Source organism: Lepidochelys olivacea, assembly GCF_965140295.1.
Source record: "Lepidochelys olivacea isolate rLepOli2 genome assembly, chromosome: 15".
Classification (NCBI taxonomy): domain Eukaryota; kingdom Metazoa; phylum Chordata; order Testudines; family Cheloniidae; genus Lepidochelys; species Lepidochelys olivacea.
The window spans coordinates 28,718,478-28,737,128 of NC_140425.1; the positions used below are offsets into that span (position 1 = coordinate 28,718,478).

The following is an 18,651-nucleotide window of genomic DNA, read 5'->3' on the forward strand; positions in this document are numbered from 1 at the left end:
GAAGCCAACACACCATACACACCTTCTCATTTCTTCTATATTAGACATTCTGGAGCAGATCCCCAGCTGGGGTAAACTGTCACAGTTCGATTGACTTCTGCTAAGATATGACATTTTACACTAGATGAGGATCTGCCCCCTCCTCTATATTTTCAGGTTCTCTCTTCTCATTCCCATCCCTTTATTAAAAAACATACTTAAACTAGAGAATGTATCTAGATAGGGGTTCTCAAACTTCACTGCACTGCGCCCCCTTCTGACAACAAAAATTACTACAAGACCGCAGGAGGGGGAACTGAAGCCTGAGTCTGCCAAAGCCAAAACCCAAGCCCCACTGCCCTGGGCAGGGAAAGGGTCAAAGCTGAAGCTCAAGGGCTTCAGTCCCAGCCAGGAGGCCTGTAACCTGAGCCCTGCTGCCCAGCACTGAATCCGTCAGGCTTCGGCCCTGAGCCCCACCAAGTCCAAGTCAGCCCTGGCAATCCCATTAAAATGGGGTCGCGACCCACTTTGGGGTCCCAACCCACAGTTTGAGAACTGCTGATCTAGATACTGGGTGATCCTAGTAACAGAATGAGTTAAGGTCTCAGTGTCCTATGATACTCTATGATCTTGCATCTGTGCATTATTATAATGATCAGATCCATTGCTTTTACTTGTGTAATATACCATGTACATACTGTCCTTTGGAAAAGTGCAAAATGTAATAGAGCATAGCACATCCAAAGGAAATCAAGTGGTTAGGGAACAAAAATGGGGTCAACACATTAGAAGTAAAACTAAGAATCTTTGCATGAATATTAAGATGACATCTGATACCTGCCAATAAAATTACAAAAAAAAAAAGTAGTAATTTTACTGTTTTATTTGATAGCCAGAGGAATCAGTTTTGTGAAGAGCAGGATCCTTCCCCAAGCATCACACAATTTCTCCAAGACAAATCTACAGTTTTTCCTACGTACAGCTCACACGATGGTACCTGTCCAAGTGAGCTTTCTAGTTTTCCTTAACAAACACTACATTAAATGGGACCGGAGTAAAGTTTGTACTTTGGGACCATTCACTGGAGAATATGGTTTCCAATGGAGGAGTCCCAGCAATCCAGAACAATCTCATAGTATGTAAAAACAGTGGTGAAATAAGTGGGAGTTGCCTTATGTGCATTTGTCAGATGTGTAAGCGATCTAATACTCTGGCAGAGACTAAAAATATCACTAAACTATTTGGTTACTGAAATTAGGAGAATTTAGCATCAGTAAAAGGTAGGAGACAGTTAATTGAATAACAGCAGCTGGTAAATACTAGATTAAGTTCTGCTGAATGTGTCCTAATATTAAGCCAATTACATTTTCACCCAACTTTTAGCGTGGAAAATAGTAAAAATATTGTTTGCATGTATTTTTAGTATTCCATATGCAAAATTATTTCAATGCCAAACTGTGCAACAGTCCCAGTACATTTCACTACTGGAGGATAGGAAGAAAAGAACCACATTTTTCTGTACTATTAGCTTTGTATTACATTTTGTTACGGTTTCCACAGAACTGTATACTTGAACACACACACACACACACACACACCTGGAAAAGCTTACCTCTTTTTCATCTCTAACAACTGGTTATTGAGTACAGATCTCTCCTCTTCCAGCTAAAACATAAACATCAGAAGTGAGCATTTAGTGAATACACCAAGAATCAAATGGTTTGTTCAATTTAACATATCCTAGTTTCCCCACGTCTGCCGCGGCTACTGAAGCATGGAACATTTTTGGCAAAGTAATTTGTTTTCTCCAGGGGCAACATAAATATAATCACAGATTGTTCAATGAACAGGGATGTTAACTAGCACTTGTAGGCATAACCAGGACACGCTGCACAGGAAAACACTGCCTCTACAGGTCCAGTGGCCTGGGTTAATGAGTGCAAATAGGCTCAACTAGTTTGCAAGAGTCCAGGCACCTTTATAACAATACATCATCTACTTCACCAATGATGGGTGATGTAAACTGCAACCCATCATCCAAACATGGTATCAGGAAAAACTGTTAACATAAACTGGGTGTGAAAGCAGTGATCAACAGAGAAGGTACATGGATTAAATGAGACCTTATTAGAAAGATAGCAACTAGGTCACTCTCAGTCTGATGAAATTCTTCATCATTTCAGTGAGCCCTTGTTTTATACCAATTAATCATTATTCAATGTGCAGTGCAGACCAGATGTGGAATACCATCAAATTAAATTACTCCTGGGAATGCCAGTGGCACATAAGGGTGTCCAAAGAGATTGCGCATACTGGGCATCCAGAGCAAAGTAAATTATAGGGGGAGTGAAGGTCTGTCTGTCATCCTCAGGTCTGAGGATAAGTTCAGGTCACAAGGATGTTAATTTTCATTGCCCATCCTCAAGTACTGTAAGGCTTCCTGTTTTAGGATTGGTGGTTCTCTTATTGCTGGGGTACAACGTTACATGACATTGCTTATGTATTCATTTGAACAGCAGTAGAACCAAGAGAGAGAACTAAGGCCACTGAATTATCTAAAGGCTCAGAAAATAACAAAATCTCCTTCTATAGGAGACTGATCGTATGGAAGAGCCAGCAGCCGTGCAAGACCCTGCTAAATGACCTCAATAGCAGGGATCTTTGGATTATATGCCATCATATTCCTGCGAGCACGTTGGAAGTCAAAAATAGCAATTTCACTGACAGAACAAAGCACACCCCCTGCTTCTGAGGATTTGTTGTCTGCCTCCTACACACAAGCAGGCTATATTATCTCCTTGAATTCTGTGCTTCTGTAGAAGCTAGTGGGGAAGCGGTGAAATTCTGCAGGGAAAAGGGTTTAGTTTAAAAGTCCTGAAAGAAACGGTGTCCTTAAAAAGCTACATATTTAACCAATGCTCACATAGGTAGGGGACCATGTACATGAGTATCACATAGGAGGACAATGGGGGTAGGTGGATTCTATGTCCAGAATCTCAGCCCTCTCTAAGTCCACCATTCACCCAGCTAGTCACTTTTCCCCTTTGAGATATTTTTAAAAACCCCTCATCCTCAGATAAGACACTTGTGGATCACACCCCTTTGGTTGCCTTTTCTTGGAGTAAACAACTTGCTTTCCTTCATCAGTAGGCATCATTTGCAGCTCCCCACAGGCCACCTGTGCAGCATTAACCTCGCACCAACAAGTAACACAGTCCAGCATCCAGTTGCTTGGGTTCCCTCTGGGATGGCCTCATTTTTCAGTGCTTAACTCCTTTTGCTCTCTACTCTCTTCAGACTTTGAAAATCCCTGAAAGCCACAATCATAATGCCCCCAAAATGTGCATCCCTTTCCCACGTCACACTGCCACCTTGCTGCCAGCTCAGCTGCCTTCTGAACAGTTCCATGGGTGCAGAAGTTACTCCTGCTCCTGTCTAGCTTTGCAAATCCCACAGCATTTATGACAAGATGGAAACAGAAAAGAAAACATCAATGAAGTTGTGGGTTTCAAGTCAAGAAGGGAACTTTGGCCTCCCTTTTCGTTACCTGCCTGGGGGGTGGTGAGCCAATGCAGTCTGCTGTATGGACCAAGTCACAAGGAGCAGCTTGTTGGTAGAAAGGGAGATGGAAAGATTATTGTGAAGAATGTTAGGGTATGTTTTAGGTTTATATTATTTTAGGTACAAAGTGTGTGAAAGATAAAATATGTGGGAGGAAATGAGATAGGGGTTTGAATCCTCAGGACGCTGTGAGGGCCCACTGTGTTGCCAGCACCACCCTGGAATCTTCGTTTGAAAGTCAGCTGTTGGCGGAGGACTGTTGGGAGAGAGTGTGGAGACTGGCCAGTGGGAGGTGGTGTTGTCTGGGTTGCTGAAGCTGCCAAGAAGGCTCTCTCCTGGAACTTATCCATTAGGGCTGACAGATCCAGAATGCCAAGAAGGCAGTGGTGAGACCATACTGGAAGCACACTGGAGTCCATAACTTACAAACAGGAAGCCTGAACTGAAGTACGAAATAAGACTTTCTGGGGCTTGAAAAGGATAGTGGGAACATCCAACTGTTCAATATTAAGTTCATGCAAAGATTTTAATTGTAAATAATACATTACAACTTTGTTAATTCAGTCTGGAGTGGAGCTGTTGTGACTGGGGATTTCTGCAGTGGCCTTCAAGGAGCACCTACCATCCCTGTCAGGGACTTCCTGCTCCTGAGGACAGTGTCCTTGTAACAAGGAAGCAGAGGGAGGCGTGCCCTGAGGTAACATTTTCAAATGAGAAGCTTGGTGGTGGCAGCTGGTGTCTGAGGCCAGGGTCATGACAGATGCCCTTTCTTCCTCCCACTCAGAGATCATTCTCTTTCCAATAATCTGCTCCACTGCATATTTTTTAAGAAGTCGGTCTCAAGCAGACACCACCTACCTTACTGAGCAGGGTTAGAGAGGAGTGGATAAGATGAGCTAACAGATCTTTCCACAATCTCTTCATTGAAGTTAAAACTCATGTGTTGGTCTGAAGCCTGAGAGCACCAACATAAAAACATTGCAAGCCAGAAAAGCTCCCTAAGCTTTTCATACATAAGCTCAGTATGTATCTGATTGGGGAATCCTTTAGCTAATTACAAATAGCTAATTATTTATGGATCAATATAGATGAAACCCCCTCAGTGTCTGCAGCATAAGCCACTTTAACCTTTAGATGTCAGGATAAATCATTCATGACACTGTATTCATTAATTTTGCAAAATGTGTCATGTGTCCATAGATTCACTAACCCAGTTGACTAACACTCTTGCTAGAATTTATATGGTTACCATAGTGACTGCTCAAAATACTTGCAACATATGCTTGATACCTGTCTTACTCTATTTTAAAAGGCACAAAAATCAAAGAGCAAAATATTGCTACATTTTGGTTCTTTCCTTATTTTTTGAATAATATCCACTGTACAAAAAGGCAGACTGGGTCTACGGGCAACTCTATGTGAAAGCTGACTCTCCTGGTTAAGATGGAATTTTACCTTGCACTATAAAGCATCCCCAGTGTAGCAATGCTCTATATTAAAATTCCTTCTTCATGGACTCACCTTACAATGTTACTCACTCTGAGAGCTTTCCTACACCATCTGCTTGGACCCCATATGGACTGAAAGGATAGGAACTCTTATCCTGACATGCTCATTCAGTTAACAACATTCTCATTCCAAGCTGAACAGAATCCAGCCCCTTACAGGGGCTCTGGAGCAGTTTCACTATTACCTCCATAGAGAGAGAAACGCAGAGACCTGCACTATGGAATCCTGAAAGGAGGCCTACATGCTAGCATCACTGTCCCAGTAATGGTACATTTACCCAAGTGATAGTAAAAGGGAGAAGGTGATGGGATTCGGTGGGATTGTGTTAGCACAGGGCAGAGTTTCATGAGCTAGAATCCTCTCAGAAGGCAAGTTGACTTCATTATGAGAATCAGAGCTATGAGGAGAACAAGGTTTTTCTTGGATTTCAGAATTAGACACATCTGAGAGGTGCTCAGGAGTGGTGTGCAAAGGACTATTTTTAAGGGAAGGATATTGGTCCTTTTATCTCACTGGAGGCTTGCTATTAGTTTATGAACAGCTAGACTTCATTCTAAGCAGCCAAGTTCCATCCAAAGCAAGAAACAGATAAAAGTTTTGCTAAGCAGAGATCTTGCACATTACACAACCTTGAGCTAACCAAAACTGAGCTGAGAGGAGCTGCATTAAAGAGTTATGTGGCACTACAATTTACATTTTCCATGGCACCAATTCACATTTGCTCCTTTGTACCACAGCACAATTACCCCTGAGGTCATTTCCCTGGTATTCGAATAGGCACTGTGAATTACATGGTTTGCAGCAATGTGGACTGACGAGCAGAGGGAGCAAACCCAGCAGCCAGCATTTCAGTGTTTCAAGGGCTCAGATTATTACTAAGATTCCTTCCTCGCCAAGGAGGATTTCATGTGATATGAATGGCTACAGTAAGCATGTAAGCTGTTTCTCCTCCAAGCCCTTGGAAGACTCCTTGATACTAGTGCCTTGGGGCAACTCCTGCGCTCCCCTCATAGGAAGACAGCCTTGGATGCAATGGAAGTGGTAAATTTACACTGTGCAGGATGGCAGGATTAGATGAGCCTGGCAGGAGGTCCACTCCTCTGCCCAACAACAAAGCACAGCTCCACAGAGGCTTCTGGCTGTCAAAGAGCATGTGTGTTTGTGGGGGGACTGGGAGTGGGGCTGGCTGGGGAGAGCTAAGGCTGGCAGATCCATAACTAGGTGATCCAGACTGCTATTATCCCCCTGGGAAGACAGTCCAGGAGCTGCATGGGCTACTGCAGCATTCTCCCTCGGACCTCCCAAAGCCTGGTTCCTTGGACCATGCACTGAAGGCCATGGATTAATGGATGGCCCTGCTGCCAAGGATGCCTTTTCTAGTTGTGGTTGGTCTGAAGAAAGGAGCTGGCTACCTGCAAAGGCTCGGACATAATTTGAAAGGGAAAAAAGGCTCCCATTGGTTGTTTAAGAAGACAGCATCCTATTATCACACCACTACGCAGGAGGCGGGTGAGAGCCTGCATGCCAGGGACATTCTGCAATCATCTTTCAAAGCACTTTGTAGAGTGAACGATTCCATGCACTATTCCTGTCACAGCACCCAAGAGGACTTAGAAATTGCTCTGGCTTCAGCTCTAAGAGGTGCTTTGAGGAAAATGTGCCCTCTCAAATCTTGGTGGAGCATGAGGTTCTGCAGCAGGGCTGAAAGGGAGACTTCCAGTAAAGCTTGAAAACACAGAACACCACATTAAGTGCTGTCACAAAGGCAAATGCTGTATGCAATGGCGACGTGTCTGACAGCGGCTCACATACTGCTCTGAGCCTTATTTTTTCACATTGCACGTCATGTCCTAGAATGAGACACGCTATTGTCGGAGGGCATGGTGCTGTAGTTCAAATGCAAACTTTGAAAAAATAATTTAAATGGTTGTACTTCAGGAAGAGGTTCTAACATAACCAGAATTATTCTATGTGAGATCTAGAGTTTCAATTAAGCCACTTAAATGTTAAGTTCTAAATCTTTATTTGCAAGTACCAATGTAATAAGCTCCATCCACAATAAATGTATTTTAAGGTTCTATTGACATGTACAAGGCAGTAGAGTTTTACAGACTTTACACTGCCACCAGAAAACCTTATACCAACCCCAGTCCTCTAATACCCACCATTTACACCCAATACAGAAGCACGCACATGTGCACATTTCCACCACCATTTTCATAGTAAAGGGGTTTTGAACAGTATTCTCCAAACCACCTTAAAATATTCTCTCTGGAAGGATGGATTTTTAAAAACAACTACAGTTTCTCTTAATATAGGGGGGAAAGGATGTAAAAAGTAAGTTGTTTGGAAAATAAAAATACTCCCACTAGAGTGTCTGTTTAGTAGACCCTTGCATATGGAGTTGGCTATAGCACATTTTATTCACACTTACCTGAAGCCTTCAAATGGACATCTCTGTTATAAAGACTCTTTATGGGTCATATCACCATCCACCATCCTATGATTCTAACCTTCTAACGGAGGAGGTTTGCAAATGTATTTAAACACTCTTGAAATGAACTATCCCTTTAAATCACAAACACGCATTACAGGGTCATACAGGCATCCATGGAAACAGTATGGATTATTTTAAACAATCAAACTGCAGCATCCTCTAGCACTGAACAGTTAAGTGTTTAGCCACCCTACCTTCTGATGAGTTGTGACTTCGTCCCTGCTCCTGCCCAGCTCCTCGGCAAGTTTAACGTTCTCCTCTTGCAAGGCTGTGAGCTGCTGGGACTTCTGAGCAGCCGCCAGTCTCAGCACTTCTCTGCAAGGACAGGGAGTGCATGGTTACCATAGGAACAAGACAGGCAAGAAAAGACTGTGGGAGAGAATCAGCTTCACAGCTTGGAAAAATACATCTAGGTCACGTGTCTAACAGGATCTATTATAAAGGTGACAATCTACACCTTAAATGCACACTGATGGCTTGAACCCCGAAAGAGAGAGCGGTGGGAGCACAACATACAATTACTTCCTTTTCCTTGAAATGCATCTGATACCACTGCAAGGGAAAGTCTATTCAGCGTCCTATTACCAGTTCTACATGGCTCCAAGAGTTTAAAAACCCTCGGATTTAGAAATATGCTAATTTATGGTATTAAATTTTGTTTGAAATGATGTTATTTATGTCTGAAGAGACAGTCAGGTAGTTCTAACATCCCACCCCCCTGTACAGGCACAAAAACATACCCAGAGTTTTTAACCAAATCTAACACAAACAGAAATGTTTGAAATTAAAATTATCAGGGAAACTCCATTTGTTCAGACTGAAATATTCTCTGGAATGGCTTGCAACCCAAACACTGAAGAACAGACGAAGTCAGGTGAGCCGAAACGTAATGATGACTAGTCTATTTTCGTGGTCCTTACAGTGAAATGCACAACAAAAACAAACATTAATAGCAAAAAAAAAAAAAAAAAATTAGGATTTTCAAGTTTCATTAATCCATGTTGCTGTTGAGAAGATTGGACTTTTTTAATAATTATTTTTAACAGATGTATTTTAAAAAAAAAAGCCTGTTACATAGTCTGTGTGTGTCATTTAATAAGGTACCTACAGAAGTTGGCAGGATGTTTAAAAAAAAAGTTGCATTTTATTTCATCTAGGCAGTTTTTTTACCATTGTATTTTGCTTTCCTAAAGGGATACTCAGTGGTCATATTTGCCAATATTTCACAGTCGAACACTGACTAGAATACTAAAATATGTTACGATGACCCATGGCTGATGTGCCCCGGAGGGATACATTTATGTAACAGGATTCACAAAACAGGAGCATTATTGTCTAACTCGCTAAATTACAGTTTAAACAAAAGTATTTCTTATTATAGGATGAACATTTTATCAAGCAACATTAAAAGTAATCCGGTGTGGTGTGTATTAAACTTAACGCAAACATTTTCCAGTCCTTTCCCTAGATCTTATGCCATAGCTACATTAGTTATTAAAGATCAGGCTCTAGTGTAAACAACTTTTGATGCAGTTTTTCATGCTCATTTAAGGCAGCCTAGTTAAACTGGATTTAATGTGCTGGCTCACACCACTGAATCAAATTATCTTGGTATGAATCTGTTTGCTAAGGCAGGAACACATCTAATTTGAACATCATTTGTTTACTGTGCTGCAGTCCATATCAGTGCTTTGACTTTTGATTTTGGCACTAGTGTGTCAGGAAGTCAGATTCCTGATGTTAAAGGCACACAAATAGTGGCACGGATTTGTGTGAAACTGCAGAATTCCGTTGTAATTCATTTGTATCTGAGAATTTTATTTGATGTCCAAAAGAGCATTTGACAGGGTGTTTATTAACCAGGTAAGTAAAATCCAATCAGTATCACTGTTTCTCTGGTGCCCAGTTTTATACATTATGCTCTTTTGCAAAAATGGTTACCACTTCCACTGAAAGACTTCCCTACCTACAGAGCCACAGCTGGCTATTGAAAGGGCTCTCCTGCATTATTCCCCTCCACAATTACAAGAGTTTACCATCACCTACAGGGCATCCCAAAGGCATTCTGGCAATCACAGACTGCTGAGGAATTCAAGGAAAGCTGTAGCTGCAAAATTCAGCTCCATCCTTTACCAATGTTAATTACTTTGTTTACATGTCAAAGTACTTATAATGTAATAATCTTAAATCAGTATTACAATTACCTGTCAAATTAGATTAGTTACCAAGTCCAAAATCACAGGTAATTAGAGACCATGTTCAGCAATTGGCTATGATTAAGGTTTGCCTTAAACAGAATCATAAGAGGACCAAGTGAGAGGAAACCAATCTTCTTTATCTAGAAGTCCCCTACACGGAAGCCTAAACAGCAATTTCTATACATAATTTTTGCCTGACAAGTTGCAGAAGAATAATTTTTAATTAAATATGGGATCTGCTAACTTCTTGGGGTTCTAGGAGTAGAGCAACTAGTCTGGAAATAATTACTTTGCCTTGGCATTTTCTATAAGGGCTGAAGCAGGTGGGAATTACTGATGGAATAAAATCCTGTCACACCAGAAGGGGCCATTTATGTTTTTAAAAGGACAGAAAAATCAGTACCACAATGCCAGTGCTGGAACATAGCATTAATGTTGTGTGTTCTGCAAGAAAGACCGTCTCTCCTTGCCTCGACTGCCTTGATCTCAGAGCACCAGTCAAGTGTGGGGCAAAAATCCCCTGCACAGTTTTGAAAATCTCAAGCAATTATCTCAGCCCTACAGTCCAAGTTCCAGGTTCTGAATCTCCCCAGCAGGTCACCAAATTCCCCCCACACAGAGAGGGTGGGATTGGAGACCTGAGGTTAAGTGTGCCAGGTCTCTAAAGCTTGGGACACTGAGGGGCCAGTAGCCATGTTGTGTCTTTGTTCAGGGAGGGACACAGTTTTAGGCTGCTGGATACCAATTATGAGCTAATAGTTTTATTCAGAGGTTAACATGCACTAATCAAATTGTGGCCAGAGGGCTTTAAACCAGAGAGACTGTGTGTGTTTCTTTTAGTACTGCCCTGGGATGGCCTCAGCTAAGGCACTTTGTTACTACAGATACACCTACTCCCTACATTTTCTTTGGAGTCCTATTGATTTAGTTTATTAACAAAACAAATGATTATATTAACACTCTAGAGTCAAGATAAATGTGAGCCCAAACAGCAGCACACTCTGCTTCACTCATTGCCAGCTACATTCCAATTTCAAAATCTAGGCTAAGGCAGTCTAGATTAGGAATGGACCATGGTCAGCTATCACGCTTAGCTCCATCTACACTTGAGGCTAAGTGGTGTTTAACAACATGCTACCTGACACATTTTAAAACATCACATATTTTCCTATGCTAGACAAGACCTGAAAGAAGACAGCAGACAGACAACTTGATTTACACATACCATGGTGAATTTTCTCTGATAAAAGTTAGAAAAACCAGGCTTTGCCTGGCAGTATGTGCAAATTTGATAAATAAGCCATTGATAAAAAATAAAAATCAAAGATATAATATGTACAAAATCATTTGAACCACTAACACTTTAACCAAAAACATATTTTAAACATGCTGCAAGATTTGTTTGGATTGATGCTTTTTAAATAAATTGGTGCCCCCATGTGGCAGAACTGTATACCACTTCAAACTAATTCAATTAATGCACCATAATTTAAAACATCTCCACAAATAATTCAGTAACCTTCAGAGAGCCATGGCAGTGCTTGGTTTCCATGTTTTACATATTTCAGAAGCCAAGTTAGTAGTGAATTGTAACAAAGTACCTCTGTTTTATAAATGAGGATACTGTAGATGAACTGGTAAAAAGACTCATTTTGAAAGTTAACTGCTACATACTCACACAGAACAACTATGGAAGAGTTCAAAGGTTCAACAAACATTTAAATACTTACACTTCTTTTCTAAATTCTTCCATTTTCTTGTTCTCCAGATTTAGAAGTTCTTTTGACTTGTTAAGTTCCTCTTCGTTTTTCAGGCTGTTTTGTTTAAGTTTGTCCAGCTTGGGGGGAGGGAAGGAAATCTTGTTAAAAATTCATGGAATCATATAATTTTCAAATGAAATGTTTGTAAATAAATAGTCAAGCACTTGTGAAAATGGAGGCCTGATGTTTTGAACTGTTGCACTTTTTTATTTTTAAGTCTTGGTGAGTGAAGAGTTAAATTAGTCTGTCTGCACAGGGAAGTATTTGACTAACAAAAGTGTAACAAACCTAACTATGTTCAATGCAATTCCAGCAGCATAGCAAGTTAAAGGTTAATTTAAGACTAACTGATAATATTATAAGTAGAAGAACATTAGAAATCTGTCCACCACATTTCACACAGATCACCTACCTGTGTAAGCACTTTACCTACAACTCAACGTTTTTAGCAAAATTAATGCAGTATGATTTATTATAATGGAGTGCTATTTGTATAGTGGTTTTTCCCCCTGATCTTAGGTAAAAACATACATAATTAACCATATGGTTAAGCTTTACTGTACCTTAATCAGCGAGAAATAGTAGGCTGGATGTTGTGTTTGCAATAATGGAAAATCCATTCTTTTCAGAGATCTTGTTGTTTTGGCACAAATTGTAGAGAGCCTTCTAGTATTTACTGTGCCTGCATCTATCATGTAAGCACTTAGACTGTAAACCTCAACTGTTCACAAGCACTCAGTAATACGTTACCTTATGTAACAGAATCTCCAGCTACTTCGATGGCATTATAGAATTGTGGATTTTTTATTTTAAACAACCCAGAAATTCCACTTCTGGCATTAATAATGCCATCTCTCCTAAGCAATCAACATTGCCTTGAAATCATCGAAAATTATATTTAGATAGAAGCCTATGGCATTAGGTTAGTCTCGCATTTTGCATTCAAAATGCTCATTATCTTAAAGACATCAGAAAATTCTAGAGAATCATCAGCACAGCCTCTACCAGCCAGTGGGCTCTAGTACGTTTCCCCACATCTTTTTATTTCAAACAGTCAGTTTATACTTGAATCTCTGCAGCCTGGAGGCAACATGTGGGGAAAAGAGATTAAGGTGCTATTGAAGACACCACTACCAAAAAACAGTGCAGTGTTAAAAAAAGGGGGAAACAGAATCATCATGAAAAGTACTGTGGTATTTCTTAGGTTGCAAGCTTTTTGGGGACAGGAATTGCAACTTCACGTGTATTTGTACAGCACCTAGTACAGTAGGGCCTTAATCTTGAGAGTGGCCTCTAATGTGCTACCATAATAAATAGTAAATGATAAATAATAATACATAAATCAGAGGAGGAGAAATGAAGATGCTGCTGTGAAACTTCAGGTCACACAGAGCATCATTTAATAACCATGCACAGAAGCTAAAAACTTTTTGTAGGCTAGATTAGGAGGGGAGAACTTTTGTGGATTATTAATGCTACTATTAGTTAGCACTTCTGTAGCGCTTTTTATTGGCGTGGAAGGACTATCCACTTAAGATGAGGAAACTGAGGCACAGAAGTTATTGTAAACAACTTGCCCAAGGCCACACACTGAGTCACTGATGAAGCCAGGCTTAGAACCTAGATCTTCTGTATCTGTGCCCTGCCTACTGTACCATGCTGCATCTCTCATCATAGTAGATAAATGCTGCTCCAGTATCTTGGAGAGCCAGGGTCCATGAGCATATAAGTAACAGGGTATTTGTAATTATAGCTGGACACACCACATTAGAGCGGTAGAAGCATGTAATCTACAAAGTTATATTAGTACCCGCAGCTTCTTTATGTATTACACTATCTAGTAGCCTATGCCAAGATGGCTGTGATGAGATCCGTGGTGAGACCGTGACAAAGGTTATTCAGCCCATTCTTCTCCTTTCCTCCACTCCGCCATATTCCCTTCCCCTTCTCTTGTCCCCTGTGCTGTGATCCTATTGATTTAGGCACTTTAAAAAAAACACTTCTGGACTAAAGAGTAAAAACTAAACCCGCACCTACAGTTTTTTTCTTTTTAGGTCATTTGTTATATACAGAAAAAATGGGTTTCAAACCACCTCTCACTTGCAAAGATCAGATTCAGACTAGCAGAAGGAAGTGATCACATGTCCAGCTCAACATATGACTAAAGTTGTATGGGAAGTATAGGTACCTCAAAGAGCACATATTCACTGATAAATTGTAGTGCTTTTGATATTTGGATGTAGATTTCATATGAATTATAATACAGGAACATTTTAAGGAATACCAGAAAGTCTCTAAAGAACTTTGTGACTATTTTCATATATAAACATTTAAAAGCGGTTACTTCATTTTGCAGCTTCTGATTTGTCTGTCTGGAGTCCTCCAAGGAGGCCAGCGTATTGATCTTTTCTTGATGAAGGGCATCCTTCTCTTTGGTCACCTGCTCCACTACCTGCAAAGCATCTTCTGCCATTTTAGCAGCCTAAATATACGAAAGAATTATTACTGGATGGAACACTCCAATGCAGTAGACCAGCCATTATACTATATTCTGTATACTTTATGCAGAACTCAGTTACTTGCCAGCTCTTGCCCATATTGAATCAAATATGTTAAACAGCTTCATTTTCATAACTTAAACTGGAAATTATCTGCATTCTGAAGCTGCATAAAGTATAAACAGATCTTAAAAGGTCAAATTCCATGCAGAAATAAATTACAATCCCATGCTTGTGTCCTCATTGAGGTTGATTTTTTTTCATTAAATCCCTGAATGGCCCTAATTATATCCACTGTGATTACCCTTAAACACCCCAAACATCTTATAATCATAGTTCTTCAGTAGATATTCACTACCAACAGACTGATCTTTTAGAAAGATGTGGAATTATAAAGAGAAGTTGTATTAAATTTGCTGTGAGAGGATCCTAAAAGTCAAAATAGGAGAACAAAAAAGATTTAGCTATCAAGTTAATGTTACATGTTACTTTAACATTGTCAATGATGACTTGCCCTTGTGAAATTAAATCTTTGAAGATCATACACAAAGCTTTAGATTGGAATAAAATATTCTGAAAGTATTTGGGATTAAAAAACGCCTCTCAAAATTCATATTTTAAGTGGTTTTACAGTTTATAAGTCAAGCAAGGTCTGGCTCAAAGTTCTATTTACTGCTCTGTTGGTGGTGAATGTAAACACTACTGTGAATAAAAAGAACACACTCAGATGGCAATTTATTACAACATGTTTTGAACGTTCTAAAAAAACCCAAGCCTGCTAGGGGATTGTCTTGCAATTCCTTTTGTCCAATTACATATACTGGACTGAGATTTTGTTTTATATCACTGTGTAAATTTAAACTAATATTCTTTTTATTCAATTTTTTTAAAATAAAAAGGTAAGGTGAGCACCAAGTCTAAAATCATGTTCATTTATGCCCATTTACAGTTAGCTAGAAAGTACTTTTTCTACCAATGTTAAATTTCTCCTATAGAATTTGGAAAAAAAAACATTTTCCTTTTTATTCACAGTTTCAAAATTGTTTTCTTACAGCATTCAGCGACAACATAGTTCCTTATGATTAGACATAGAATTGTTTTATATTATGGGTGTTAAAAGATCTTTCACACTCATCATTACAGACAACTTGAGACAAACAGGGTAATATAGCAAGAGGGAAGATAATTCCAGTCTGTCTACATTAAGATGAAGTGCTGGTCGTGCAATTAAAGTGCAGACATCAAAACCATTGAAGTTAGTGCTCAGTGTTAGTAACTGTACTTGACTGGTTTAACAATGTGTTTCAATACCTCAGATTTTTGTGTTACTGTATGTGTCTGAAGAGCCTCGGTTTCCTTTAGTTTCAAAGCAAGTTTGTCCTTCTCCACCAGTAGCATCTGATTTTTGTTCTGTAACACCAGTAGGTTGGCTGAAAGGTCACCATTAGTTTGTGCTAAAAGCATGACTTCATCATGCAGTTTGTAATAGTCCTCAGAGAATTTCTCCTTCTCTTTCAGGATTTCTTCCTTTATCATGGTCAGATTCTTCTGTTCCGCAAGCAGGCTCTCATTTTCCTGGAGCAGCTTCGTTCGCTCTGATTCGGTCACCTCGTGGCTATGCCGAAGATCTTCTAGGATCTTGGAGAGACAGGCATGCAAGTCCTGGAGTTCCGCCTTCGATTTAGTCAAGGAAGCAAAATCACTCTTTAGTTTTTCAATATTGGAGGCAAGTTGATCAGTCTCTGTGCTGAGAACCTCCTTTTCTTTAATGATTTCCTCTAGTTTGGATTCAGATTTTTGTTTCTCCTGAACCAGCAGTTGTTTCTCCGACAGCAATTCTTCATTTTTAACTGTTAGTTGCTCCTTCTCCCTCTCTAAGAAGCTGATGGTGTTCTGAAGTTCTGCATGTCCCAGTAAGAATGAATCCTTTTCCAGCTTTCTAGCTTCCCTTTCTATTGTTAAATTCTCCTGCATAATATTGACCTCTTCATTTAATTTCTGACATTCTTCTTGCAGTTCAGTCCTCTCTTTGGCTAACATTTCCTTACTGGAGGAACAGGTTTTGAAGGAAGCCATCAGGACTTGCTTGGCTTGTGAAACAGCAGAAAGTTCATTTCCTAGCAGTGTTTTGGCACTCTGAGCCTCTTTCAGACACTTTGAAAGTTCACAGTTATCGGCTACTAGTTCTTGATTTTCTTGGGTTTTCTTGTCCAATTCTCTCTTGAGGCTTTCCATGACACTCTGGAGCTTTGCCTTCTCTTGAATGAGTGCTCTCTTGGCGGAGATGTCCAGGTCATGTTTTCTTTTCAAGTCACACAGTGCATTTGCAGAAGACTGTTTTTCAGTGAGCAGCTCTGTACATTTAGTTTCTAACATGTCCTTTTCTTTGAGAAGGGCATCATTCTGCTTTTTAAGTTTCACTGACTTCTGAGAAGCCAATTCCTTCTCTCTGCTCAGTTGACTTATTTTCTCATTTAGAGCTTTCTCAGCAAAGGTGACATCTTCTGAGGTCTTGGCAAGCTTTTCCACAATTGCTTTATTTTCATTTAAAAGTTCCTCCCTTTCGGCCAAAAGCCTCCGCTCAGATGAAGAGAGTGCTTCCTTCTCCTGTAGTAACTGGATACATTCGGAGTCTGTTGTCTCCCTACTGGCTTTAATCTCTTCAAGCAGCTTAGAGAGACTAGCATGGGAGGACTGCAACTCTACATTGTCTTTGGTAGCTTTTTTAAGTTCTTTAACCACAGCATCTAGCTCTGCTTGCAGTCCTTCAGTTTTCATATTTAAGGTCTTTTCCTCATTAAGAGCAGTTTCTAAGCTTACATGGAGCTCTTCCTGACTTTTAAGGAGTGCTTCCTTTTCGGATCGCAGGTCCTGGCTTCTTTGCAACAGATCATCCCTTTCATTTTTTAAGACCACATATGTACTTTCAAGAGCCAAATTTTTATCCAAGACTGAATTTCTCTCTGCAGCCAGAGCAGATAATTCTTGCAGGAGTTCCTTTTGATCTCTGGCCAGGTCCTCATAAGAGCTTTTCAGCTTCTGGATGACATCATCCTTGTCTTTAAGAAGAGTAGCACTCTCCTCAGAAAGCTTTTTCTGATTATCCTGCAGTTCTTCTCTTTCCTTAATGTGCTTCTGAGATTCCAGAACCAAAGCGTCTTTGCTGGTCTGAAGTTCTTCCAGCCGTTGGAGCAGTACTGATTCTGAAGAGTGTAGAGCATCATTTTCTCTACTTATATTTAGAAGATCTTTCTGTGTTGTCCCTATTTCAATAAGTAACTTTCGTTTCTCAGAAATTAATGCTGCCTTTTCTGTGCTTTCCTGTTGACTTTTAGTTTCAGCTTCTTGCTTTTCCTTTAAGATCTTTTTATTTTCTGAATCAAGTTCTTCATTTATTGTCCAAAGCTTTTCCTGATCTTGTTGCAACAACACAAGCTTGGATTCCAACTCTAGTAGTTTTGATAATAGTGAACCTTTCTCTAACTTTAAAGCATTTCCCTCCTGTGCCAGAATCTCCTTCTCTGATATCAAACCCCTCATCTCGTCTGACATTAGTTCACTCTCTTTTTTGGCTGATGCTAACACAGAAGTTAAAGACTAAAGAAATAAAGTTGGGGAGAAGGGAAACAAAAATGAAGTCAAACAGACAAATGAGAAGTATGGATTAAGGACAAATAGAGCTATTATAGTTTAAATTTAAAAAAGCGTATATACTGACACACACAAGTCTCTGGGTAATCTCAACTGCTGAAAAATGTTAAAGCCATTTTTATTACAAAACAATGACTAGCTAGTGAGACAGCCTAGTGGAACTAATTAATTAATGATAGTTATGTTAAAGATGCACTAGTTGTGTGTTCATCCATACTAGAGTCTGGCTTTTTAGTAAGACAGCTCCAATAACGCCTCCCTGCCCAAAAAAAGTGATTTAAATGATACCATGTACATAGATTAAGCATGGAGCAATTTTAAAAAGCTACTGTAGAAAACAAAACAAGATTTAGTCAATACCTGGATGAGTTGCATTACAGTTAATCCATAGAGCTATACTAGATACTGACTTCTAGTTACTTTATATAGTGTTTATACTACATGGGTAATGTACCCATGATACCTTATCATAAAAAGGTTAATTTGTTCAAATATTACATCAGAAATATGTCAGATACTTTAACTTTCGTGTGTCAATTTATACACTGAATATTCTGCCAAAGCGTAACATAACACAAGGCTTAAGGCAAATAAACAATGAATGAGAGATGAAAGCAAGCAACAATATCCAGGAAACAGAGAAAAAAATCAGTGAAAGTTATTTAAATCAAGCTAAGGGAAAAATAATTATACACAACATAGAACTGATTTACAAAACTAAATTTCAGTAACAAGGTGCCTGTAAAGAAAATATTTCTAAGTACACTTAATTATTTAAAATCCAGATGCTTAAAATCCCTTATTAAAGAGAAATAAAATTTAATTCCAACTGGCTCTGACTGAAACAGAAATCTATGAGGATATAAAGTTAATTGCTAAGTACCATACTTTGTATTAAATTAAAATATGGATAAAAAGATTATCTAGTAGTCAATAGTGTAGGTGTCCTTTCCTTAATAATACTTCATCTAGTTGATAAATTTTCGCTGAGTGAACAC

General features: G+C 39.5%; 1 protein-coding gene across 5 annotated transcripts in view; it reads right to left on the reverse strand.

The window, feature by feature from the left end:
• Positions 1-18,651, reverse strand: part of CLIP1 (CAP-Gly domain containing linker protein 1) — a 113,031-nt gene that overhangs the window by 11,792 nt on the left and 82,588 nt on the right. For 4 of the 5 annotated variants that reach the window (XM_084649466.1, XM_084649470.1, XM_084649468.1 and 1 more), the window contains 5 exons: positions 15,314-17,599; positions 13,849-13,986; positions 11,475-11,581; positions 7,741-7,861; positions 1,592-1,644 (listed from right to left, as the gene is read on the reverse strand). In XM_084649466.1, the coding sequence (XP_084505592.1) occupies positions 1,592-1,644; positions 7,741-7,861; positions 11,475-11,581; positions 13,849-13,986; positions 15,314-17,599 (2,705 nt within the window). The remainder of the gene's footprint in view (positions 1-1,591; positions 1,645-7,740; positions 7,862-11,474; positions 11,582-13,848; positions 13,987-15,313; positions 17,600-18,651) is intronic. The other variant, XM_084649469.1, reaches the window with a different exon arrangement.